The following is a 26,173-nucleotide window of genomic DNA, read 5'->3' on the forward strand; positions in this document are numbered from 1 at the left end:
ACAATGTGCAGCTAAGTGTGAGTCATTGCCTGTTCTTTGAGGCTAGAATATTTGCATTTAAAAACTTTCTTCTGCTTCCACATTGTGGATTCTGTCTAACAGCATCAGTGTCTAATGGATTGCAGTGTGCAATAGTAATAAAAAAAAGGTTCTGTTGTTAAATGCAGCACAGTTGTCCCTAGATTGAGATTTAACAATTTTTCCCCTTCTTCCACATGGTAATTGGTTGTTTAAGGCATCGTTGCTGCTACTAGAAAATCTAATGGCCCGTTGACTTAGTTAATAGGAAGTAATAACTTGGCTTAACAGCCAAACATAAAAGGTCACCGTCTAAATGGTCATTTTTTTGGCTGATCTGAATTAAAACATTTTAGAAAACCCCCCCATCACTGGTGTTACCATAGTTACTGTTTTTGGCAAATAGCTTGGATGAATACTGGCTCTGATGCCAGTGCTGTATTCGGGCTGCTGTAAATCTGTTTTATTGCAATGTGAAGCCTAACGTTGCAACAAGTCTGCTTACATTTGGAAAAGAACCATCAGTGATAAATGCAGGTAAGTGTTTGGCTGAACTGAAGCCATCGCCTGTCGAAACCTCAACTGCAGAGCGTCCCAAAAATAGCACAGGACCTTACATTTCTAATCTAAAGAGATGAGCTGAAAGCTGCACAGAGGACTTGTCAGAAGCAAAGCGCTTGAGATTACAAGATGTCTGAAGTTACAGAAACACTGATAATTTAGTGCCTTCATCTGACCTGAGAAATGACAGGGGGAATATATTCTTCCTGTGCTGCTCTTTGATTTTGTCCTTGGGTTTCTTTTCTTTAGCTTCAATTTTCCCTAGAGTTAGACTCTGCAATAGTTGAAAGTCAGACGTTTTTAATATCACTGTCACCTGCAGAGTTGTTTTAAAAATGTTTTTGAAATAAATATCTTATTCTCAACAAGGCTGCATTTATTTGATTAGAATTGCAGTAAAACTCTAAAATTGTGAAATATTAAAATATAATATTTATTTTTATTCATATTTAATATACAAGCCTTTTCTGATTTATTTTAGATGAATATATTTTATAATGTAATTTATTCTTGTGGTGGCAAGGCTGAACTGAATTTTCAGGAGCCATTACTCAGAAATCAGAAATTCAGAAATCTTTGTAATATGCTGATTTTGTGCTTGACAAATATTTGTTATTATCAATGTTGTGCTGCCTACCATGATAAAAAAAAAAATCTGGATTTTTTTGATGAATAAACAGTTCAAAAGAATAGCATTTATTTGTAATTGAAAACTTTTGTAACATTATGAATGTCTTTTCTGTCACTTTTGATCAATTTAATGCTTCCTTCCTGAATAAAAATAGGCCTATTCATTTCTTCTTACTGACCCCAGTCTTTTGAACAATGCATATTTATGTTTTATGACCTCCAAAATGTCCTAAAAAAGACATCTGTGAAGAGTTTTTTTAGTTGGAGTGTGAGTTTAAAGTACACCATTAGCATTCTCTGTATGCCTTCTGTATGATGGGCAGTTGACAGCTCTTATTAGTAGGAAGAGCATGGCCTGAGAGGAATGTGTATTTCCTGTATGACTCTGCACTCCTGCAGAGGTTGAGACTGTGTCCTTGCTGCAGATATTCTCAGGGCTGCTCTGATGTTGACTGTGTGGAGGCCACAGGAACATGTTTATGCCAAAAGAACAACTGCCACAGCAATATTTTCCTCTCCAGCACTCTGCTGACAATGTATTGTCTCACATCTTCATCTCATTTTCACTCCGACGGTCAGAAAGAAGGTATTACATCTCAGATTTAATCTCAGGTTAAAATGTTCTCAGGTCCCTGGCTGGTCACTCCGAATGTCACTGGTCCCAAGAATACTGATGCAGTCACATGCAATGATGATAAAGTCAGTGCTTTACATATCTATTTGATAATATGAAACCCACATCTGACAACTATAATAATGTAAATGATTCTTGGTTAGTGCATATTTGTTCTGGGTTTATTACTTTTTCATTAGAGTCAGTTTAGTCCAATTAAAACAGGAGGTAGTGTAATGCAGTGTGCCTAATTTGGCTGCTTGTCTTTATGATGACTTCATACAGTGTTTTTTTTGGGGGGGGTATTTTGTCTCAAACCGATAGATCAGGATTTCCAGATGCTTTAAGTGGTAAAAGTGCCTCCTTTTAATTTTTGTTTGTGACTTATCGCATTCTTGTGTGTATTCCTGATGCTATTAACTGAATCTTACTGCTGTTGATTACCTGGCTTTCAGAGGAAGAAGGAATTATAGTTTGTGCTCTCAGGCTAGTACAAAACACACAGGGGGGCTTAAATTCTTAAGTAGGAACAGTCCTATTTACAAAAAAAAATGAGCCTGAGTGTTTGCGTTTTAATAGAATCTCATTTTTTTTCAAAGCACCTGTGAATTTAATCTGCAGCATTATAATCAGTATCAGCATTTCTAGTTTCGCTCTATGACAGCCTCATTTGGATGGCAGTGGTGATGTGGTGCCTGGGGCTGTCTAAGACTCCAGACCGCATGCGTCCTTATTACTGCGACAAATGTGCAGCCCAATCGCTCTGTCATTACTGGTTAGCTGCGTCAGATCACTGAACGCCACAATCACTCAATTCCAAACTTACAAACAGGACACAATCAAGATTGAGCATCTTATTGTAGCCCAAAGTTGTGAAGAATATTGGCCTTGTGCTAACACCTTTGTGATATACACTCACTGGCCACTTTATTAGGTACACCTTGCTAGTACCGGGTTGGACCCCCTTTTTGCCTTCAGAACTGCCTTAATTCTTCGTGGCAGCTTCATAATTCTATGAGCTTTGTGACATGGCGCATTATCCTGCTGGAAGTAGCCATCAGAAGATGGGTACACTGTAGTCATAAAGGGATGGACATGGTCAGCAACAATACTCAGGTAGGCTGTGGCGTTTAAACGATGCTCAATTAGTACTAAGGGGCCCAAAGTGTGCCAAGAAAATATCCCCCACACCATTACACCACCACCACCAGCCTGAACCATTCAGACAAGGCAGGATGGATCCATGCTTTCATGTTCTTTACGCCAAATTCTGACCCTACCATCTGAATGTCGCAGCAGAAATCGACTCATTAGACCAGGTAACGTTTTTTTCAATCTTCTATTGTCCAATTTTGGTGAGCCGGTGCGAATTGTAGCCTCCGTTTCCTGTTCTTAGCTGACAGGAGCGGCACCCGGTGTGGTCTTCTGCTGCTGTAGCCCATCTGCTTCAGGGTTCGACGTGTTGTGCGTTCAGAGATGCTATTCTGCGTACCTTGGTTGTAACGAGTGGTTATTTGAGTTACAGCTGCCTTTGTATCATCTCTAACCAGTTTGCCCATTCTCCTCTGACCTCTGACATCAACAAGGCATTTTCATCCACACAACTGCCGCTCACTGGATATTTTCCCTTTTTCGGACCATTCTCTGTAAACCCTAGAGATGGTTGTGCGTGAAAATCCCAGTAGATCAACAGCTTTTGAAATACTCAGACAAGCCCGTTTGGCACCAACTACCATTCCACGTTCAAAGTCACTTAAATCCCCTTTCTTCCCCACTCTGATGCTCGGTTTAAACTTCAGCAAGTTGTCTTCACCACATCTAGATGCCTAAATGCATTGAGTTGCTGCCATGTGATTGGCTGATTAGAAATTTGTGTTACCAAGCAATTGAACAGGTGTACCTAATAAAGTGGCCGGTGAGTGTATGTAGGGCCCTATGATTTCCGCGATGCGGAAAACGTGGACGGAATTGTGGATTCCGGTCTTAAAAATGTAATTTACTGTATAATGCGGAATGTCACAGAATTTGACAAATTTTGGATGGATAAATCAAAAGTAAGTCAGTACACTTAAATAAAAACATGATATGGACTAGTGTCTGCGAATATTAAGCCACAAAAATACTATTTAAATATAAATCCTGCTTGTTCTGCACGTCTCTGTGTGAATGAATGACCCAGATGCGCGGTTACACACATACTGAACTGGGCCGATGCTCGCGGTGCTTTCAGCCTCTGCCTTCTCACTATATGAGTACATGAACACATGAACCTAATCTCTAGAACTGCTCTGAGAGTCACTTCATGAGCATTTTACCATTTCTTTTGGAAAAAAAAACGATCGTCACGTCATATAAACAGAGAAACTTAAAGGTCTTCACAACAACCCGTCAAAATAAAAGTTTGGGTTAACTTAAAGAAACTGTGACAGAAATATATTACTTGATGTAATCATAGTACTACTACTAATAATGCAATTATTATTAAAACTTTGTTTTTAAGGATATTTAACAGAAAAATGTACCATAACTTATTTACCAGTAAAATGTAAATAAAAAAACACAGTATTTCCGGAAAAAAAGAAAAAAATAGTTTTTTTATAAAATCAATTATTTAGAGATGCTTTTGATTATTAATTTATTTTGATAATACATTTATTTTAATGAAACTATTAAAATGGAATCTAGAAAATTAATGGAAAACACAGAATTTGATCAAAATAAAACCAAATTTGAGAAAAAAACATATTTCATAGGGCCTTAAATATGTAATTTTTGCTAAAAAAATTTTTTTAATTAACTTACATTTTTACTTTTTGTTAAAGATAAATTGCTGTTAAATTGTGTAAGTGTCATGATTTTAATTAATTTGACATTCTTTCTGAATAATACAATTTAATTTAACAATTAAAAAAGAAAAAAAAAAGGGAATCCAGAAAAATTAAAATGGGGGGGGGGGGGGGGGATAATTTTTAAATAAAAAAACACAGTATTTCCGGAAAAAAAGAAAAAAATAGTTTTTTTATAAAATCAATTATTTAGAGATGCTTTTGATTATTAATTTATTTTGATAATACATTTATTTTAATGAAACTATTAAAATGGAATCTAGAAAATTAATGGAAAACACAGAATTTGATCAAAATAAAACAAAATTTGAGAAAAAAACATATTTCATAGGGCCTTAAATATGTAATTTTTGCTAAAAAAATTTTTTTAATTAACTTACATTTGTACTTTTTGTTAAAGATAAATTGCTGTTAAATTGTGTAAGTGTCATGATTTTAATTAATTTGACATTCTTTCTGAATAATACAATTTAATTTAACAATTAAAAAAGAAAAAAGAAAAGGGAATCCAGAAAAATTAAAATGGGGGGGGGGGGATTAATTTGTGAAAAAATAAACCGGATTTCATTGAGCCCTATATGTATGTGTGTAAACTACCATTCAAAAGTTAGGGTCAGTAAGTTTTTTTCCCCTTTTTTTCCCCCCAACACTTTTATTCACCAAAGAATGAACACAAAGTGTAAAAACATTTCTAATGTTACAAAAGATTTCTATTTTAAATAAATACTTTTTTTCTATTCATCTGGGGAAAAAATATATCACAGTTTACACAAAATATTAAACAGCACAACTATTTTCAACATTGATAATGATAAGGAATGTGCACACTAATAGTGAAGTATGCAACATCATGCAATAAGTAACAAGCCATGGAATTGAAAATATTGTGCATTGTTATTAACCATGATTAACTGCGGTGCCAAAGGAAGGAACATAAACAGAGTTTCACAAGCATATGCATCTTGTGTTCTGCCCTGATTCCAAAAACAAATTTGTTACTGCAGTGCTTGGAATAGCTTATGAATTTGAATAGTCACCACTATAATGACATTTCAGCTGTTATTTGATTATTGTAAGATGTTTTTCTCTACTTAGAATGTTGACTTTACTGAAATAAGATGAAGATATTCATATGTGCTGCTGCTCTGCTGCAGTCTCAAGGCACGTCACTCCTATCCTGCAGCTATTACTGCAGATGCTGAGGTACTAAACCTAGACATGGCATCTGTCGGGTGGTTGATGTGGAAACTTTATGGTTTGGGACTTCATTTGTTTTTTGTTTGATTCAGAATTACTTATGAAAGCCACTCATGTCCATCTCATTCCGTCTCTCCTGTCATTAGGTCCCATCTCGCCATATGTGTTAGCAAAGCCATAAAAGCTACATGACGTTTTTGTTAATGTTATGCCTCTGCTATGAGACGTGAACTGTTAGCTGATGTGAATCAATGTTTCAGAAGTGGAGCTAAAATTTCCTGGCAGTTTGAGAGGCTGTGCCAAGCTGAGATAAACTCAGGAGGCATGTTGTAGGCTGTCATTGGGGTCGCCACAGTTTCTTAATGAACCCGGCACAGGTCACCGTTCCTGATTTAGATAAAGCAGGTTTGGGTGCGTTTCACTAATTGTTTCCCCTGATTTTGCAGAACTCACTATCGATCCCCCATTCATTTTCGTTCCGGGTAACTTCAACTTTTTTTTCCGCACCGAACACAAACTGCTGTCACTATTGATCTTCTAAGTGCCTTTGAAATTCATTTCATTGTTACTGTCTGGGTGGCCATAAAACAGCTATTTCTGTGATAAATTGCTGTGAAATAGTTCTTTATAAATATTTATCAGCAGGCTAATTTTGTGCCAGTGAAGTGATGGAAGTGCTGATGCTGCTGTATTCCTACGGGCGCGTCTTTTCCCTCAGGCCATCGTGAAGATCTCGGTATATGGACAAAGGGGGTGTGTATAGCGCTTTGTTGATCAGTAGTTATTTAACTAAGACTTTTTTGCCGACTAATGACAAGGTGTTTGATGGGCTTGTTAATATTAGGCTATTAAAAGACCCTCCAGAAGTGCTGACCATAAGAAGCTCTACCTCATAAATGAGGACTGTTTCAAGGCCAAGGGTTCAACTTTTTCAACTTTTGTTTTGTTATCTGTTCTCCAACTTTGAAGACTTTTCTGTAGTTTCCCCTCCAGGCGCTCTAGAACGAGCTTTTCCGGGGGCTTTGAAATACGAGGAGTTCATCTGAGCAAATGTTGTCATGGTAATGCTCTGTTAGCGAGCAAAATGCCGGATCGGATTTTCATTTTAATCTGTTTCATCTGAAATGAAATGGGTTACATCAAAAACATGTGGGTTTATTTTCTGCGTAATTAGAAGTTTGATATTTCATAAATTACGATGGGGTAGTTGTACTGGCTTTTACTGTTTGTTTGCGTAGGAAATTGACCTAATCATTTTGGTAATTATGTCTTAGTATTTGTTCCCTTTTAAGTGTCTCTTTACACTCACTGCTTGTCGTTTAGTACATCATCTTCAGTTCGTCACGCGTCACGGTGGACTGGGTACTGCAGCTGAGCCTGTGAGCAGCCAGGCGGGGTGAACAACAGTATTTGTGTCTGTGGCCAACTAAATCTCCCATTTGTTGTTCCGGGACTCTTGTCCTTTCACTCTGCTCTAATTAGCTTTCTGCCGGTGTGCTCTTCAGCATTGGGGGCTATCCTTTGAAATGTGCTGTGTAATGAACAGGGTGGGCTCTGAATCCCCTGTACCAAGGCTTGTTTGGGCCTGTGAGGTCTTTTATATGCCAAGTGTCCTTATATTGGAAAACTGTCCTTTGTATCATGGAAGCTTGAGGTAGCCAGAATGGAAGGGTTGTTTCCTTTTTTATTTATAAGAGGGATGCTTTACTAGGGCTGGGATCATGATGTCTCTCAGCAGCAGATTAGGGGCTGTTATTGAAAGGATGGTCAGTGTGTTCAGAGAGAGGTGCTCGATGCCACCAACAGGAAAAGAGCAGTCACTTTTGCAGGTTAGACTGTAGGAGAAAGATGTTTTATATATTTTCTTTTAACATTTTTACATTTACATTCATGCATTTGGCAGATGCTTTCATCCTAAGTGACTTGCTGTGTATTACATTCAAACAAACTCATGACCTTGGCATTGATCGATCCATTGTAATTTGGGATGTAACGGTACAGGTATTTGTACCGAAAATTTTTGGTACGGGTCTTTCAGTTCGGTACGCATGTGTACAGAACAAATCATTCCATTTTTTAAGGAAATTCAGACAAGACATGCCGTTTTGGCATTCTTTGATGTGGCATATAGAATCTGTATAGTATCCTCAGTTTGCGACCTTCCTCTTCCTCATACCTTCCTCTTTATTACTAGTTAGTTTTAACGTGAAATAAACATGAATGAACATCTCATGTAATCACTCAATCAGTGTTTCAGTTGCGGAAAGACGTCAATAAAACAGCTTGTAAACAAAATGTCATGTAGCATTTCATTAACCTCAGGCAAGTCATCAGTGTCTCCAGCTCGTTATTTGCTAGAGAAATGAAGTCTAGTGAAGAGCATTTTGAGAAATATTAGACTATATACTTCATTATATTTTACTGTACCTGTTAGTGATGTCTTAATTTTATGACATGATGTTATGACAGCCACTGTGTAAAGGATTATACGGTATTTCAGCAACGAATAGAAATTGTATAATTTAGACGTTCATTTAAAAACTGCATTATGTGCAATTTACATGTTTGCATACAATTTTTTAATTTGAGTGTTGATTATTATAGTTACAAATAAATAGTAAATAGTAAAAAATAAATAGTAATTGAAACCATCATGTTTGTGTACTGTTAAACCCCCAATTGTAATACATCTATAATTGTAATTTTTTAATATTTTAAATAAATATCTTATTATTATTGTTAACAGTATTATAACAAAATATATATTTAAAATACTGTAATATATTTTAAAGATTTAATTACGTGTTAATTTAGTGTGATTATTTAAAAAAAAAAAAATAATTGGGATTAACCTGATAAATTAATCTGCACATAATGTAATTTATTACAATATATTGTTAAATAGTTATATGTCGTTATGTAGTAATCTCTAGTTAAATTTATAGTTTATCATTTTTAATTGACAGACCTTATGTGACTCTTCCATAGCCCTTAAAATATATAGAGAAAAAAACTACTCGAATAATAGGATCTAGAGCTCTATAAAATGGCTTTCTGAAAACACTATATAAAACCTTTAAAATCATTTAGTGAAACCGGCCTGGCAAAATTAATTACAATTGGACAGTTTCTCTTCTGGAAAATGGCACAGTTAAAGTAATTCACTGCAAGGCAACTGATCTTTTCTTCCTCAGTCTCTACTCTTGACTAAGATATATAATGTTCATTAAGCTATAGATTATTATAGTGTAGAGTATATTTCTTAGTGAAATTCATGCCTAATGTGATGTGTTTTGTACAAAGTTGCATGATGTTTATTTTGCTGCTGACTTAGGCTTTATTTTATTCAGACCTTTTGTTGCACCATTTTTTTAAAAATCAAATCCTATAGTGCTACACACAAATATACATATTAATCAAAGCAAGCTCATTACAGTTTCACATCCAAATGCATTTTAAAACTATTTTAAACGTGCAAAGTAGTGCTGGGCGGTATACCGGTTCATACTGAATACCGTGTTTATTTTTGTTATGATATGAATTTTTAAAATACCGCAATACCGGTGTATGTCGCTTAAACAACGTTCGGAACGTGACACTGTTTGAAAGGGGTCCCTTTTTACTGTTGCACTGTGGTGAGGGAACAGCTGTATGTGTTACTAAGCGAGAAAGTTCTGAAACTGAAGCTGTGTAGAACTAATAGAACGTGATGACACAGAATAACTCATCCACGATATCCACATTGACCGCCACAAATATCCACCGCCCCTGCCATCAGCTCCCGCGTCTCACACACACACAAGCGAGGCTTTATCACTAGGATTTAGCAACTTTCAGACCCTTTTAGCGACTTTTTCCATAGAATATTCATACTGACAAACCTAGCGACTTTTTTCGATAAACCTTAGCTATGGTTCAGTTGGAAGATTTCACCAGTGCTGTCCCGCAAACGTGTCTGTTCTGTGCAGTGAGCGGCAGAGAAGCAGTGCATTCAGTTGGACACACCGCAGCCGACTCGTCAATAAATGAGTACAAAACAGCGTTTCCTAGCACCTGTCGATTACTGATTGTTTGGAATTATAAATATGAGTGTAGTTCGTCTGTTAATATCACACGCACTTTTTTGTTTGTAGTTTTTTTTAGTTTGGTACTCAGATGCAGGCAGTGCGCTGCATGAGACAAAAAAGTAATATAGCCAAAACAACGGCATAGCCGCTCTTTAGTGTAGATGCATGTTGATTTTATCAGACGATGCCGCGATTATAAATGAGAGTGACTCCTGGTTAACATGTATTAAAAGGGGTCGTGTTTAGTCACTATTTAGTGTGGTATTTTTTTGACACTATTCACTCATCATGACAGTAAAATAGGGCATTCTAAGTCAATATACTGCAGTATTTCCTCTCTCAATCAGTAGAAAATATGGTTAACACCCGGTCATGCATGAAAAAAAATACCGTCATGTACCGTGAAACCGGTATAATTTTCAAAAATACCGTGATATACATTTTTGGTCATACCGCCCAGCACTAGTGCAAAGGTAATTGAAATAAGGCTGTAAAGGCCATTGTTCCATTGAGCTGAAGGTTTTTTTTTTTTGCGTATCTGATTCAATATTTGCTTTCGAGCTGTGCAAATAACACCTGCTTTCCTGGACTGCATACCTCATGTTTTATCTCCTGTGAGCTAACCTACTAGTATTTACAGCCCACAGTCTGGCCAGTAGATTGAAATGTGGCAAACATGCTCATCGGAGAGAGTCTGACGCAGGTGCAGTGGTGTGTGCCTTGACTCAGAAAAAGGTTTTGGTCAACAGAGAGGAAACACATTCCTCTGTTGGCTGTTGAATATGGTAAAATTTACAGTAAAATAGTCAAAACATCAGGGGTTTTCCCTCTAATTGTCAGTCATTTTTGCACAGGAAACTCTCAAAACAATAAAACGGATCAGCTCTGTGCTTTTGCCAAAGAAAATGGCAATACAATCGAAACAAGAGATGCTTTCTGGGAGGGCGACATGCAGGCTAGTGTGATAGAACCGGGTTGGTTTGGATTATGAAGCTCGGGGAAATATTTATTTTGGGACAGAAACACCTCCTCCCAATTGAGTTTTCTGCCCACTGACGTCCTCATTAATGGGCTGTAGTTTGGCAATAGACAGAGAGGGTGGGAGTTAGAGAGAGAGAGGGAGGGAAAGTTAGAGAGAAGAGGGCTAGATCTGATAAGCTGTGTAGCTCAGCTCGGTTCTGGTCATGAAAGAGTTTGATCTCTGAACGACTTTGCGGTGAGTGAAACTCCTGGCAGGCTGTTCTCAGGAGAACTCGTGGAGATTGGAGAACTTAGGCTGCTTCACTTCAGCAGGATATCAACTTTCCCATCGGAGCGATTTTCTTATCGTGCCATGTGCCCAGGAAGAGGTAGATAACACAGGTGAGACAACTTTAGGGTAGAATGCTCTGCAAAAGATAAAGAGTTGAAAATGAGGTTGAATGAGAACATCTAAAACATTGTTTAGTGTAAAAGTGACTGTACTCTGTTTCCCTAGTATAGTACACCTAAAGTGATGAAGTATCTAGATTAGCCATTTAAGCTCTGATAGTAAGAGAGGTGTTAGTTTGGTACATCTGATACAGAATTACCCCTGAGTTTGTTCGTTGTGAAATTCAGTACAGCCTGCTAGCTGACCGTTGGACTCTAAATTTCTGCAGTGACAATATAAATCTATTTTTTTTTTTTATAAATGTAATAGGCCTAGTGGTTGTAGTAGTAATAGTGTTTAGTGGCCTGTTTAGAGAAGGAATTTTACATATGAACATGATTTTACATAATATGAACTTAAATATAAAGTTAAAAACCGTGATTCAAGGATATTTCTAGATTTTAAGTGCTGTTATTTTTGCTATTGCTATTTTTAAGTGTTGGATGGGAAGTGAAATTGGGTTAATCAGTCAGGGAAACCACATTTGATTAGTTACAAACCCCTTGATAGTGCTTTGTGATAATGCTATCTTGATTTGGCATTAGAAAATGCCTGTACATTTTTTATAGTGTTTTCATGTAAGGTCTTGGCCATTAATGGGGACCATTAGAAAAACACAACATTTAAATACACACTCTTAAAAATGAGTGTTTTTGCAGTGATTCCATACAATAACTGTTTTTGGGTTCCCCAAAGTACCTTTCAGTGAACAGTTCTTAAAAGACCAATTTCATCTTAGTGGGCAGAATATTTGAATTATCTGAAGAATAAAGAACATTGATTAAAGAACACATTCTTCCTTTTTAAGTCTTCCTCTAGACTCTTTTTAGATACAGACCTTAAATACTATGAGACATTGACAGGTCCCATAAAGTTGTTGTTGATGCAATGCAGTGCCAGGGGAAGATTTTTCTGCATTATGACTTGAATTGCAGTACTAGGAGAAATCTGGGTATGTTTTGTGTAGCTGTACTGTTATCAGCAGCTTTGTTAAATAATGTGGTGTTTTAGCTCTATATAAACATGGCTTTTGGTTTCACAATTGCCTGTTTGGCTCTTGTGAGATGCCAAATGATATGTTCATCCCACGGGTAAGAGCTGTCATAGTACTAGGGGAGTGGAGAGGTGAGGTTATGTGGATTTAATCTAATGAATATCAACAGGCCAGACTGCACCACTACACAACTTCTTCCACTTGAATGTCAGCATTCTTGTGGTTTCTGAAATACTAGACATAATGTTTGTTACATGCCCATCTTTCCATTATTATTATTATTATTTTTTTTACATTGAATGATTTATTAGAATAAAAAAAAAAAAACTATGGTCATGTGACTATATTAAGGTGTTGAGATTATATAAGGGGTTGACACACCTCTAGTTTGTCATATTAATCATATGCATTTCCATTTTTCTTGTCTCTAGAATTAAGACAAAGCAGCAGTCCATTCGGAACAACAGTTAATTCATAGTCATCATTCATAATGTCATATGCTGCCTGCATCACGGCTAAACAAACAGCACTACTGTTTGCCATTCTGTTTATCCTCCAATGCTAATGCAGGGAATTCCGTAGCAAGTAGTTCGGAAGTAATATGATGAGAACAAAAGAGCTAAAGAATGCAGATTACTAATTAACAGTGGAAAATAGCAAAACTATTGTATAGGGCCGATGTAGTTTAGAAAAGCGCATGGCATGATGCTTTTGGAACAAAGCTAGGGAAAGAGGAAATGTGCTTGTGTTTTTGTAGGCCATTGCAGGAAGGTGCCCCAGTCTGTGCCTGCCAGGCTGATGACGACTGAGCGAGGTACAGTACCTTGCGTGCATCATCGGTTTTGTACAGGTTTCACTTCTGGTTTGTTTTACTGTAGTTTGTGACCTAGAGAGCTGCTTCTCAGATCATCAGCACTTATGTTTGGTTTTGTTGTGTTTGGTGGTCTAAAAATAAGATTACCACGGTTGTGTTATGACGTGAAGAGTTTTTATAGTGATGTCAGTAGTATGGAAGCTTATTTTTGCCATGGAATTAAAAAAAAGAAAAAAAAAGTTAATTGCAAATTTCTCTGGGAATTCTGAGTTTATATCTCACAGATTTCTTCAGATATTTTTCCTCACAGTTCTGAGAATAAATGTCTGAGTTGTGAGATAAAAAGGCTCACTTGTCTTTGTTTTTTTATTCCTTGGTGGAAACAAGCTTATCAAGTGACTTTTGTCTTGCAATTGGAAGTTTGTATCTGGCAATCCTAAATTTATGTCTTGCAACTCTGAAGACATAAGTTTGAACTGTGAGATAAAAAGTCGCAAATACCTTTTTATTTATTTATTTATTTTATTCTGTGATGGAAATCAGCTTTAATATTAATGTATATATGCTTTTACTCTGTTGTTATTTTAGTCATGCATTCTATCTGTTTACATTGATTGTGGTTTAAAGTCACTTTGTGAAATCAAATCCAGCTATTATAATCCATTAGAATGCATTATTCAGTTTCTTATACCTAACTCATATTGGCTCTATAGGGACATGAAGTTGACATGAAGAAAAAATGGTGAATGTAATTTAATGGAGTCTGATGGCAGGTCTGCGGCTGTCTCCTTTCAGATGTGGATGGCATACCTAAAAAAGAGAGGCCTGGTTGCAGTTAGGCTGTTTTACTGTAGTTTGTGACCTAGAGAGCTGCTTCTCAGATCATCAGCACTTATGTTTGGTTTTGTTGTGTTTGGTGGTCTAAAAATAAGATTACCACGGTTGTGTTATGACGTGAAGAGTTTTTATAGTGATGTCAGTAGTATGGAAGCTTATTTTTGCCATGGAATTAAAAAAAAGAAAAAAAAAGTTAATTGCAAATTTCTCTGGGAATTCTGAGTTTATATCTCACAGATTTCTTCAGATATTTTTCCTCACAGTTCTGAGAATAAATGTCTGAGTTGTGAGATAAAAAGGCTCACTTGTCTTTGTTTTTTTATTCCTTGATTGGAAACAAGCTTATCAAGTGACTTTTGTCTTGCAATTGGAAGTTTGTATCTGGCAATCCTAAATTTATGTCTTGCAACTCTGAAGACATAAGTTTGAACTGTGAGATAAAAAGTCGCAAATACCTTTTTATTTATTTATTTATTTTATTCTGTGATGGAAATCAGCTTTAATATTAATGTATATATGCTTTTACTCTGTTGTTATTTTAGTCATGCATTCTATCTGTTTACATTGATTGTGGTTTAAAGTCACTTTGTGAAATCAAATCCAGCTATTATAATCCATTAGAATGCATTATTCAGTTTCTTATACCTAACTCATATTGGCTCTATAGGGACATGAAGTTGACATGAAGAAAAAATGGTGAATGTAATTTAATGGAGTCTGATGGCAGGTCTGCGGCTGTCTCCTTTCAGATGTGGATGGCATACCTAAAAAAGAGAGGCCTGGTTGCAGTTAGGCTGCCTAAGAAAGGGCTGAGAGCCCTTTAGTGATGGAGAACCTTTCAGAGGAGGGTCTTTTAACATACATTACAATGATGGACTGACCATGCTCACTGCAAAACCAAGGATGCAGCATTTCAGGAGCACTTCTGCTGGTTCTGCTGCTAATATTTATTCTGAGTTTTTTCACACAGTTTTTTTGTTTTGTGTTTGATAGTGTTACTAAGGTTTTACCAAATTCCATTGCACGTTTTCTTTGCATTGATATTGATCATTACATACATTAATTTCACAGATGAGTTAGCAGAATTGACTTCAGGATAGTGTTTATTCAGGAACTGGATCAGGCTACATAAAACCACTGTTGTAGTGAAGGCTTTGTAGTACATGCTTTCATGTCAAGTGTTCTTTCATGCAGCCACTGAAAAGCTTTTATGCAGCAGAGTTTGCTGATGCACTAAATGTTCAATTAGAGATAAAAGCTTGTTGTAGTGTTTGGAGAGACATATGTTTGCATTCAGCTGAACTATCTTATGAGGACATTTGTACCTCGGATTCCTGCGGTATGATTGTTCACTAAAGAATGAACTTGACAATCTTGTGTCACTGGGGGTGTATGATGACATGCTTCGCAGAGGCAGAAAAGTGTTTTCCACACCCTGTTAAATTTGACAGTGTACTGTGAAAGACGCATGCCTAAGCTTTCTTGTCATGGTGAATGTGCCACCACCATGGAAGGAAAGCTTGTAAGAGAGGCTGTTTTTGGGGGATGTTGACATATATCTCTGGTGAATTAGATCACTTGCTGTTAATGTTTTGTGTAGCAGTTTGAGTGTTCTGAGCCATGCTGCTCATGCAGGCAGTCCAGTTCATATCATTTCCTGTCGTCTCTTTAGTCTTCCAATCAACTAAGTGCTAAGAGGAAAAATAAGTTCTGTTCTATTCATTGTTGCTTGCTTTGTATGTGTACCCTTTAATCATCTCCAGATCAGAATGTTGAGCACTGTTGCAGCCCTGGACTGAAGGTCACCTTATGCACTGTCAGTAAACACTTGTACTTGTACACTTAAAATAAATAAATAAATTTATTGTATGTATATTCATATATATATATATATATATATATATATACAGCTGCAGATAGATAGATAGTTAATTGTTTTTGTAACTTATTTAAAAAAAGTTAAACTTTCATATATTCTAGATTCATTACATTTCTAAAGTTTTATTGTATTAATTTTGATGATTAGAGCTTACAGCTCATGAAAGTAAAAAATCCTTGTGGCATGGAAGCGATCAGCCTGTGGCACTGCTGAGGTACTATTGAGTCTTCAACACGTCTGCATTGTTGGATCAACTGTTTCTCATCTTTCTCTTGAAAATATCCCATAGATTCCATATGAGGTTCAGGTCAGGCATGTTGGCTGGCCAATCAAGCACAGTAATATCATGGTCAGCAAACCACTTGGAAGTGGTTTTGGCACTGTGGGCAGGCGCTAAAGTCCTGCTGGAAAAGGAAATCAGCATCTCCATAAAGCTTGTCAGCAGATTGATGCATAGTGCTCCAAAATCTCTTGGTAGACGGCTGCATTGACTTTGGACTTGATGATAAAACACAATGGACCAACACCAGCAGATGTCACGGCACCCCAAATCATCACTGACTCCCTAATGTGAAGCTCTCCCAAGTGTTTGAATCGGCTTTGCTTGACAGTATTGCATAGTGCTCCAAAATCTCTTGGTAGACGGCTGCATTGACTTTGGACTTGATGATAAAACACAATGGACCAACACCAGCAGATGTCACGGCACCCCAAATCATCACTGACTCCCTAATGTGAAGCTCTCCCAAGTGTTTGAATCGGCTTTGCTTGACAGTATTCTCAAGCTTGCGGTCATCCCTGTTGCTTGTGCACCTTTTCCTACCCAATTTCTTCCTTCCAGTCAACTATGCATTTAATATGCTTTGATACAGCACTCTGTGAACAGCCAGCTCTTTCCGTAATGACCTTCTGTGACTTACGCTCTTTGTGGAGAGTGTCAATGATTGTCTTCTGGACCATTGCCAAGTCAGCAGTCTTCCCCATTATTGTGGTTTCAAAGAACAAGTGATACCCGGAATTTATACTGTAGGGATTGTCATTTAATGAAACTCAAATGTAAATATTCTAATATTTGGAGATACTGGATTTTTGACTTTCGTGAGCTGTAAGCTCTAATCATCAAAATTAAAACAAAAAAGCTTTTGAAATGTTACTTTACATGTAATGAATCTAGAATATATGAAAGTTTCAGGCAAGTTTGAGGCAAGCTGAAGTTTTATTTGAGCCTTGTTTCATTACCCTAGTGCAAAATAAATATACTAAAATGTCTTTGAAATACATTTATTTAATACTAAGTATACTGCAAATACGTTTACATATATATGTACGTAATAAAAATACTCTGCAGTTGTACTTTTGGTATACTAAACTGGTATACTTAAAGTCTGCTAAATTGGAACAACTAATTCTGTGCTTAATGCACTTTAATTGTGCGGAAGTAGAGCTGAAGTCCAACTAAAGATATACTGAAGTATATTTGAGTGTGAACTATTGCAAGTAAACTTCAGGTACACTTTAAATATCTTGCATTTAAAGACCGATATGATTAAAAAATCATACAATCCTTATCAATAGTGACATTAAAACACATTTTAGGCTTAATATTAAAGGTCCGCATATTGTACACCTTTCTGGAGTTTTATTTTAGGTTTTGATGTCCTTAAGAATATATATTTGCGGTATAAGTACCAAAATCATCTCAATATATTTTTTACAGCTCCTCTCTCAGGAGCTCTGCTGAGAACAGGTCGATTTTGGTCTGTCTAATTAATATTCATGAGCCTCTCTTCGGATTGGCCTGTTGTCTTCTGAGTGACGCACGGCCAGGCCAACCACAGGTAACTAGGGTCAGCCGACGTCATAGTGCTAGCTGGAGGCAGCAAAACAAAGGGGAAACTGGAGGCGGCCCATTCAAACCAGCGCAGATTTGGCTACATAAGGACAGTGTTGCCAATTTAGCTACTTTGTAGCTAGATTTAGCGACTTCCCCGCCCCTTTTGAGACTTTTTTTTTCAAAAGTTTAGGGACAAATATATAGCAACTTCTTGGACAAACCTTATCTAAGTTCTCATCTTGCCCAAAGATCTTTATATAGATCAGTGAATTTGCCATTGTGATGTCATCTAGTGACATTTAACTACCAGTTTTAGCTACTTTAAATTGAAAGCAGTTGGCAACACTGCATAAGGAGCTTAAAATATCATCTTGTTGTGATGTTGGGTGTGAGAATCGACGTAATACAGCCTCAAATTAGAAATTTGATCGCATATCTGCTGCCACTGCCAGACAAAAAAAAAACGACTACAGCTGTGGTTAAACGCGATAAAACGAGCAGACTGGACAGAAAGGATTGTCAGAAATGCTTGTGTTTGCAGCGCACACTTCTTATCAGAAAAGGTTCAATAAAGTATTGTCTTTTGTTGTTATGGGCGATTTATTGCCATGTTTCTTGCATCTCACGACTATGTCGTGTCTGTGTGCATGTGTATAAAACAACAAACTGAAGATTTATATATAATCATTTGTAATTGGATACATTGTTGTGATTAATTGTGGCTGGAACAATAATGTAGCTGTAAAAATAGTTGCCTGCTGAAATTGAAATGTATATACATCTTCATCATGACTAGATAGACACGGTGAGTTTGTCTTTACTGTACACGTTAGATGTGATCCACCTTATAGTAACAATCCTGTCAGATCGTCCATCCTTTGAGTATAACGTGTAACATTACAGGTCGGCCGATCTGGTTTCGTGGTTAACGTGAACCTTTTCGACATATTTCCATGTTGTCCTTGCTCAGCAATGGCATGGACGCGATGTTGTCTGGGGTTTGGCAAAAGGAGAGTGGGATGGTGGGTGGTGCTCGGGGTGGTGACTGAAGGCAGTGACTGTAGTTCTGATGTCAACTTTTTACGGAAGTCACAACGGTTCGTGAAAAATAGCTAGAACTTTAAGCAGGCTGTGTGCATTTTACTGTGGACTGACTGTTTTGAAACTTATATGGTAGTTAAATAGCCCCTAGACCTCAGTAATCGGGAAAAAAGCCAGGAAATTTCAGTTTTGAAAATATGGGACCTTTAAGAAATGTGCGTTGGGCACAAGTAGTACTCCAAAAAAAAACAGTTTAATTATAACTTTTATATCAGAAAGTCTCAAGCGATATGTCCGTAAATATGTTAATAGATTTGCACTGTACACTTACTATGAAATAAATGTATTTTAAATATATTACTTTTTTTACTAGTGTAGTTTTATTTCTAACATCTGTTCTAACCTCTGTCTACTGTGAAGGACATCTTCGCTTTGGTATACAATTGCTAGCGAACCTGAAGCATGACTATGCCTGTTCTCTTAGCTCAGCCTTGAGTCCACAGAGAGTCGTTGAGGCAAAGTGACTTATACAGTAGTTTTTTTAAACATAATGGAAATGATGATTGGCAGATAAGTGATTTGTGGTGGAGCCTTTTCTCCTCATATAGGACCACATTTACTCACGTGGTGATCTTTCTTACTCATCAAATTACCACCACTCGCTCCCTTTCAGCCAAACACACAATGTGAAGACAGAATGAATAACTGAATTGATGACAGCAGGCGTATTATGTGTGTTATTTCACAGTCCTCTCACCCTTAGAAGCCCCTGTCTCTGTCTTATTACACCTGATGACAGTGAGATGTTTTAATGCTCTAGTTAAAACAGTGAATGACCCTGTGTAATTGAAATCAATAAAGTTTCTGCAGCAGTTTGTGCTTAGCCCCACACTTTGTGTTAAATAATATGAGTGGGCTTGGCCAGGCTTCAGCGCTGCCACACATTCTGCACTCCTGCGGGAAAGTAATCAGAATCCCTCAAACTTAGTGTATTCCTGTAGAATGTTGCTCTTACGGCTACAGTACCCACAGCGGGGGAGGGAAGTGCCAAATTAAGAATGATTCATATTGGATTGCTCATTTTGTTTTTCTTCTCTTGTTTTTCCCCATTTCCTTCCCTTTCTTCTTGGATTCAGCCACAACCTGAGGACGACGACATTCAGGCATCCTGTGACGGGACATATATCCTCAGAAAACACAGACTTCATTTTACAGGACCAGTGAGTGCTTCTCTTCCTTTTATTTGCACAAAATGTACTTTAGGATACACACTTCCTGCTTTCACTGAGGACATGTGGTTAAGAGGTCAATGCAGGTTATTTGTATGGTTAGCCATGTTTGTGAAGTTCTTAAGGGCCTTGGATTAAATGAATAGCTGCAAGATTTTTGAATTGTTCTTTAACAGATGCTCGAGTAATGAGATGTATAGTAATGATTCACGAGCCACTGATATCATATGCCTGTGCTGGAATCAGCAAATCAGCTGGAAATATCCAGAGGTAATAGTAATGATGGCCATTACTGTTATTGCATTTTCCTGTGAAGGTGAGGTGGGTGTTTTTTTTGCTTGAAGCTGCACTACTAAATAGTATTTGAAATAAAGATATCTGCTAATCTGTACTTTATTTTGACTGCAAAGCAGGTGGGTACAGTGTTGGGCAGATAATTTGAAACTACCTACGCTTAGAATAAACGGAGAACCAGGGGAATGTTAATGGAATCAATAAGCAACCTGAATAGCTCAGTAGAATTGGAGGCTTGCTGTTATGGATTATTAGTCGTTATCAACCATAAATATACAGTAAATCAAAGTTAAATTACTATAATATTAATAATTGTTAATTTTCTTTAATATTCCATTAAAATGCGTACCACAGCACCTGTTCCTCTCCTCTTCCTTTCCATTAATTTCTGTGTCTTCCCATATGCCAGTAAGCTGAGCTGGGATTTCTACCTCATCAGTGCTGTGAGGGTTAAGAGAGCTCCGATTTACATGCCCCGCTGAGTCCGAACTCATTCTGTTACTTGCTAACACCAGAGGAAAGAACGAGCTGAGGGTTTGCTGTTTATTTTGAATGTTCTGCTGCCTGCTGAAACAAACCCAGGTGAAAACTATTACGAAGTTCAGCCGCCTACCTCGATTTCCCTGTTATCACTCCATGTTCTCCATATAGAGGTGGGCTCGTGGATTCAGAATGTTGGGCTCTCATAGGAATATCGCACACGGCTATGAAGACCATTTCTCATGCAGATGACAGGTAAGTAAATGTTGCTGCCAGGGTTGATTGATGCTTCGCATTAGGGGCACAGTGCGTGGAGGCCCTGTGCCAGGTTCAGGCTCAGATTAACCATCATCGGTAGAGTCACTTGAGCTTTGTGTCACAGAGGGATCTAGTTATTAGTTTACCAGCTTAGCTCACAGACCTCTTGTTTGAGTGCCTAAGAGATAAAGATCATGGCAAAACGTGTTAAGTGAGAGAGGAAGTTTATCACTTGCAGCTGTGTCGATAGGCCGGCGAGACTCTTAATGTTCTGTGGGCTCTTGAATGCCTGTGGTTTGTAGAAGAGAGAGATAGTGAAGTTACAGGACATAACTGGAATACTTACCACTCCTTGCTGCTCATAAGTGCTATTTTAAGCACAAGCCCGGCCTCATTCGCGCTTCTCTCCCCATTAACCCTGCCTTTTCCTCTAGTAATCTAGCTATGGAAACTAACCTCACCCTAACAGCTGTGATAAGTGCTGAACTTTGGGTAAAGCCTCCTAAAATATGTCATAATGTCAGCAGAGACATATGAAAATCATTCATCACAACCAATATGTTGCTGCAGGTTGCCATGGGTGTGTATTAGCAAGTTGTAGATCCCGAATTCTGGAGAATATGTATTTACTATGGTCGACTGGCACAAACACACCCTACCTAAATATGTAGTATGCTGATATTTCAGTTGATCTGAGTGCCCTTAATAGCGCTGCATACTCTCACCCCTTCTCAGTGAAGGGCTAAAATGTGTTCTGCGATCCCATTGGTGGTGATGACAGTGGAAACGTGTGCAGTGATAGAAGTGTTCTGATCCCCTGGTAGTGCAGCACTATTGATCTGAATGGCTAATCTGAGCTCAGTGCACATCTCCACAAACACTAGGGCTTGGTGCATTGTCTGCCACGAAGGCTGACTGTCTTTTTGTATGAATTATTCATTTATCTAATGGCCAAACTGTATACAACACTTATTGGTGACTTTTATTAACATAATTAATAAACATTGGTACATTGTCTCTGTCACATTGTACAATAATCTAAACAAATTAATAATTCATGTCCTTTTATTTATATATTTGCTAGGCAGTTGTGCAATAAGCAGGATATTGTACAGTCAGTCAGTCATTGTTTTTTTTAAAAAATACATTCATCACTAACAAAAAATTACCATTTAAATATCATGGTTTCTGAATATGGTAATCATTGAGTACATGGTACCTAACAAAGTGCTTCTGTATCTGATTCCATCACTCATGTTGTTGTTTTTTTGGTAACAGTTTGAGAACTGCTGTATCATCATGTAATGTAAGTAGAGCTCATTATATACCACTGTATGCTATGTATTATGCAACTTAATCAGGTTATTGTGTCTGAGGCTCCCCCTCTGTGGAGATCTGAGCATTTGGGAATTTTCTTTAGACTAAGATGTTGCTGTGGATCTTTCTCATCTCTCCAGCATAAAATAAAGGCCCTCTGTGCCCATCCATTCAAAAGACAGTGCAGGTAAATAATATGAAGCCTAGATAAAACACTAGTAAGTCCCAGGGTGCAAACATACTTCAAACAATTTTGGATGGAAGCCAGTTTGTGAGGTGAAAAATGAGGAGGAGAAAGAAGCAGCATTGTTTCAGTCCGCAGCTCTTCCCATGACAATGCTGCTGTAGCTTCCTGCTGTTTTGATGTGTACACGGGCCACAAACACCTCCTGACTCTGTCACACTACAGGAACTCCTCACATTCCACAGGAAAAAAAGCTGTTTATGGTTTTATTGAGGGACTGCCTGTGTGTGCGCATGTGTCAGTTTTTGGACAGGGTTATTGTGTTTTTACTGTAAGCACCCATGAAAAGCGTGCAGTTAGCCTGACATGTGTCTTGGAAATCTGCTTACTTTGGTGAGTTTTAGCAGCATAATCACATTTTTTTTGGATTGATGACCTTGTTCATTTGGATCATGCATTTCTGTTTCTCACTGGTTTATTTTCTATTATCAGCACTTGTATTTGTAGATTTGTGGTAAAAAGAAAAACTGCCTCAGATTCAAATGTGATTCGATAGAAATCTATAATACATTATTTTTGGTTTAGTTTTGTTATATTTTATCGGGTTATAACTGAATGTTATGTTTGTGGAATATAATATAAAATCTACATAATATACAATATACTAATAATTTAATAAATACTAATAAATTCATGTTTTTTTTGTCAAAGTGGAATAAGTCATATTCTGCCAGCAACAGCTCTATTACGCTATTACAGCTTTTCCCAAAGTTCTCCCCTCACATTGGATCAATTATACCCTTATGTCCCGAGTGTGTTATTTGATTTATGAAGCCAAGGATTTAAGAGCAGTAGGTTTTTCACTTATCTGCTCTCTCAATGTGTTCTAGATTCAACCCACTCATACATCAGAGTTCACCATATGTGTCCACACCTTCTGTGTGATGTCAGTGATGGTGTGAGTTTCAGATGATTCTCTAAAAGAGTGTCCCTGAGAGACAGAGCTGTTAGTAAGAGAGATTTTTGTTACTACTCTGATGGCCTCTGAGAGTCTACTACATTTTATAGACTCAATTATATGCTCGAGTACCAGTGTTGCTGTTTTTATTTCACTTACTGTAGGCCTTAGTCTCGCATAGCCAGACGTTTGACTGTCTGGTGCACTTTTGCTATTAATTTACCCACTTAAACAGGAAGAGACTGCCTGACTAGCATGTAAGATACCAAATGCAATCTGTTTTGTTTTTACATGCCAATTTAGTAACTTTTTAAAAAAGCAGAAAATTAGTGCGTCTGGAAATTAATCAAGTCAAGTCAAGTCACCTTTATTTATATAGCGCTTTTAACAATACAGATTGTGACAAAGCAACTGAACAGCATTAATTAGGAAAATAGTGTCAATAATGCAAAATGACAATAGTAAACACTAATTTTTCAGTTAAAGACAGTTCATCATTGAATTCAGTGATGTCAACATCCAGCTCAGTTTAAATAATATCTTTGTAGACGTAATAAAGACCCCTGTGGTTCTTGCTAGTGAGTGCCTCTAATTAAACTTTTACCTTGCAGAGATTTGGAGATTTGATGCCACCAGTAGGTATTGCTCTGCAACACAGATGAGGTGTTAGTGATATACAAAGCTGAAACCAGAGCTGGAGCTTACAAGGTAGAAGAAGGGAAAATAAATGAGATGTGAACAGTCTGGTACCTTGTAAATAGCTTTGTTTCCAGGCACACTGATAAAAAAAACCTATGCAGCCTTATTTCTGGAAGATGTGTTGAGCCAGCCAATCCCATTGCAGTAGGATATTTCAGCCAGCGCTGGGCAATTTTGTGGGTAATATGCATCAGACAGACTGTAGGCACTCTGTGGCTGTGCTGTCTGGTTCTGATTTTAGGTCTGCCCCCAGAATTTGTTCATAGTATTTTGTTCCATCGTATAAACTATTTACCCAATAACAAATTAATTTTGTATTTTTATGGGAAAAGGCAACTGTCTATCCAATGAATTATAACGCCTTGGATACCAGTCCAAAATGCCTTGTCATTTACTTGGAGGAGATTTAGAAATGTGACAGATGTTTGGTTGAACGGTGCAGCTCTCTGGTGGCGTTCGCTCTAGGTTATACCTTTCCCTGCAGTCTCTGAATTTGACACTTCTCTTTGACAGTGTTTGGAAGAAGTTTTTTATTTGTTGCCTGCAGTGGCAGCTCTGACAGTTTGTTTCACCTTTTTTCTGTCCTCTATCCCCCCCCCCCCCCCCCCCCCCTAAAAAAAAGACATTCTAATCTTTACTTCCAGGAAGCAGCCTGGCATTAAGGCATTTGTATCACAGTGATTGTGGCTCTGGCATTTCACAAACATTTGGTTAATCATTTATTATTAAACACCTATTTAACAAACATCACTTTTGATATGAGTGTTTACACTCTCTTTACTGTAATTCCAGTGGAACCGTTAGACTAATGCAGACTATGTAGATATACTGTAGGTTAGTACAGTGTTTCCCAACCGGGGTGCCGTGTAAAAAATACTTTTTTTATATTTTTAAATTGCTAAAATGTTCAAAAAAGTATCTATTATATAATATCCATTTCTGATGTCGCCAATAATTAGAGATGCACCGAAATTTCGGCTGCCGAAAATTAGTTCACCTCTCAGGATTCACTTTCTCGTGGTGTGACGCTCTGCGTATTATCCCGCTCTATGCGTGTGCGCTCCGCTCAGTCGCTCCACTCATATACTGTTCATGCGAATCGGAACAGCAAAGTCCACTCAAAAATTGAGCCGACAGGAAACATCGATGTAGTACAGTATTGTTTCTGTCTGCAATAGCCCTACTGTGTTGTAACATGGTGTGGTAAATGGGCAATTCTGGTAGCGCTGCCCTCTCATTCATTGATCTGCTAACCGTTATGCTCACAGGTCCTCTGATAATAATAGCTTTCTAGGACTAAACATTATTTGTATAATTGGTAAAAAAAAAAAAAAGTTAAATATCTTAACCCTACTGTTAGACCTACCTGAAAAACTAAAAAACAATTTATTTAATTCGAAGGCCTGTCGTTATTTTTTATTTGTGCTATCATTATTAATTTCTTTATTTGTTCTTATTTTATGACTGACTGCTTACTTGTCATTTTTTATTCAATTCAAAGTTTGAAATCAAGCTATCTCGTGCTACTGCAACAAAATTATCCCACTGTAAAATAAAAAAAACATGGAGTGAGCAAAAATTTGTGAGATAGCTAGTTATAATGGTAATTAAATAATGTTTACACATGTATAAAAGCCTACATTAAAATCTGTCATATAAATTGGTCTCTTCATTAGAAATTAGCCTACTGATTGCCACCATTGATGGACAATTTTTTTTAATAATATTAAAAATATCTGTATGACATTATATTCTGCAGTTCTTCCCTGTTGTACAGAATATCTATGCTTTCAAATTAACACGTCGAAGTTAGAAATTCAAATATTGTGACAAAATTAATTTTGTAGGGTGCCACAAGTTTGTTAAAATTTCCAAAGGGTGCCGCGACTAAAAAAAAGGTTGTGAAACACTGGGTTAGTAGATAGATATAGGTACTGTATGGTACATAGATATGGTAGATAAATATATAATATGTAGATATGCCGATACATTGATAGATAGACTGATAGATA

General features: G+C 37.2%; 1 protein-coding gene across 1 annotated transcript in view; it reads left to right on the plus strand.

Annotated features, from left to right (window-relative positions):
* The window catches only part of LOC107586006 (pleckstrin homology domain-containing family A member 7-like), a 119,515-nt gene that overhangs the window by 44,473 nt on the left and 48,869 nt on the right, over positions 1–26,173 (plus strand). Inside the window, exon 4 of the mRNA XM_016273220.1 lies at positions 19,879–19,962. Within this exon, the coding sequence (XP_016128706.1) occupies positions 19,879–19,962 (84 nt within the window). The remainder of the gene's footprint in view (positions 1–19,878; positions 19,963–26,173) is intronic.

This window comes from Sinocyclocheilus grahami, unplaced genomic scaffold, assembly GCF_001515645.1.
Source record: "Sinocyclocheilus grahami isolate Dianchi unplaced genomic scaffold, SAMN03320097.WGS_v1.1 scaffold76.1, whole genome shotgun sequence".
NCBI lineage: Eukaryota > Metazoa > Chordata > Actinopteri > Cypriniformes > Cyprinidae > Sinocyclocheilus > Sinocyclocheilus grahami.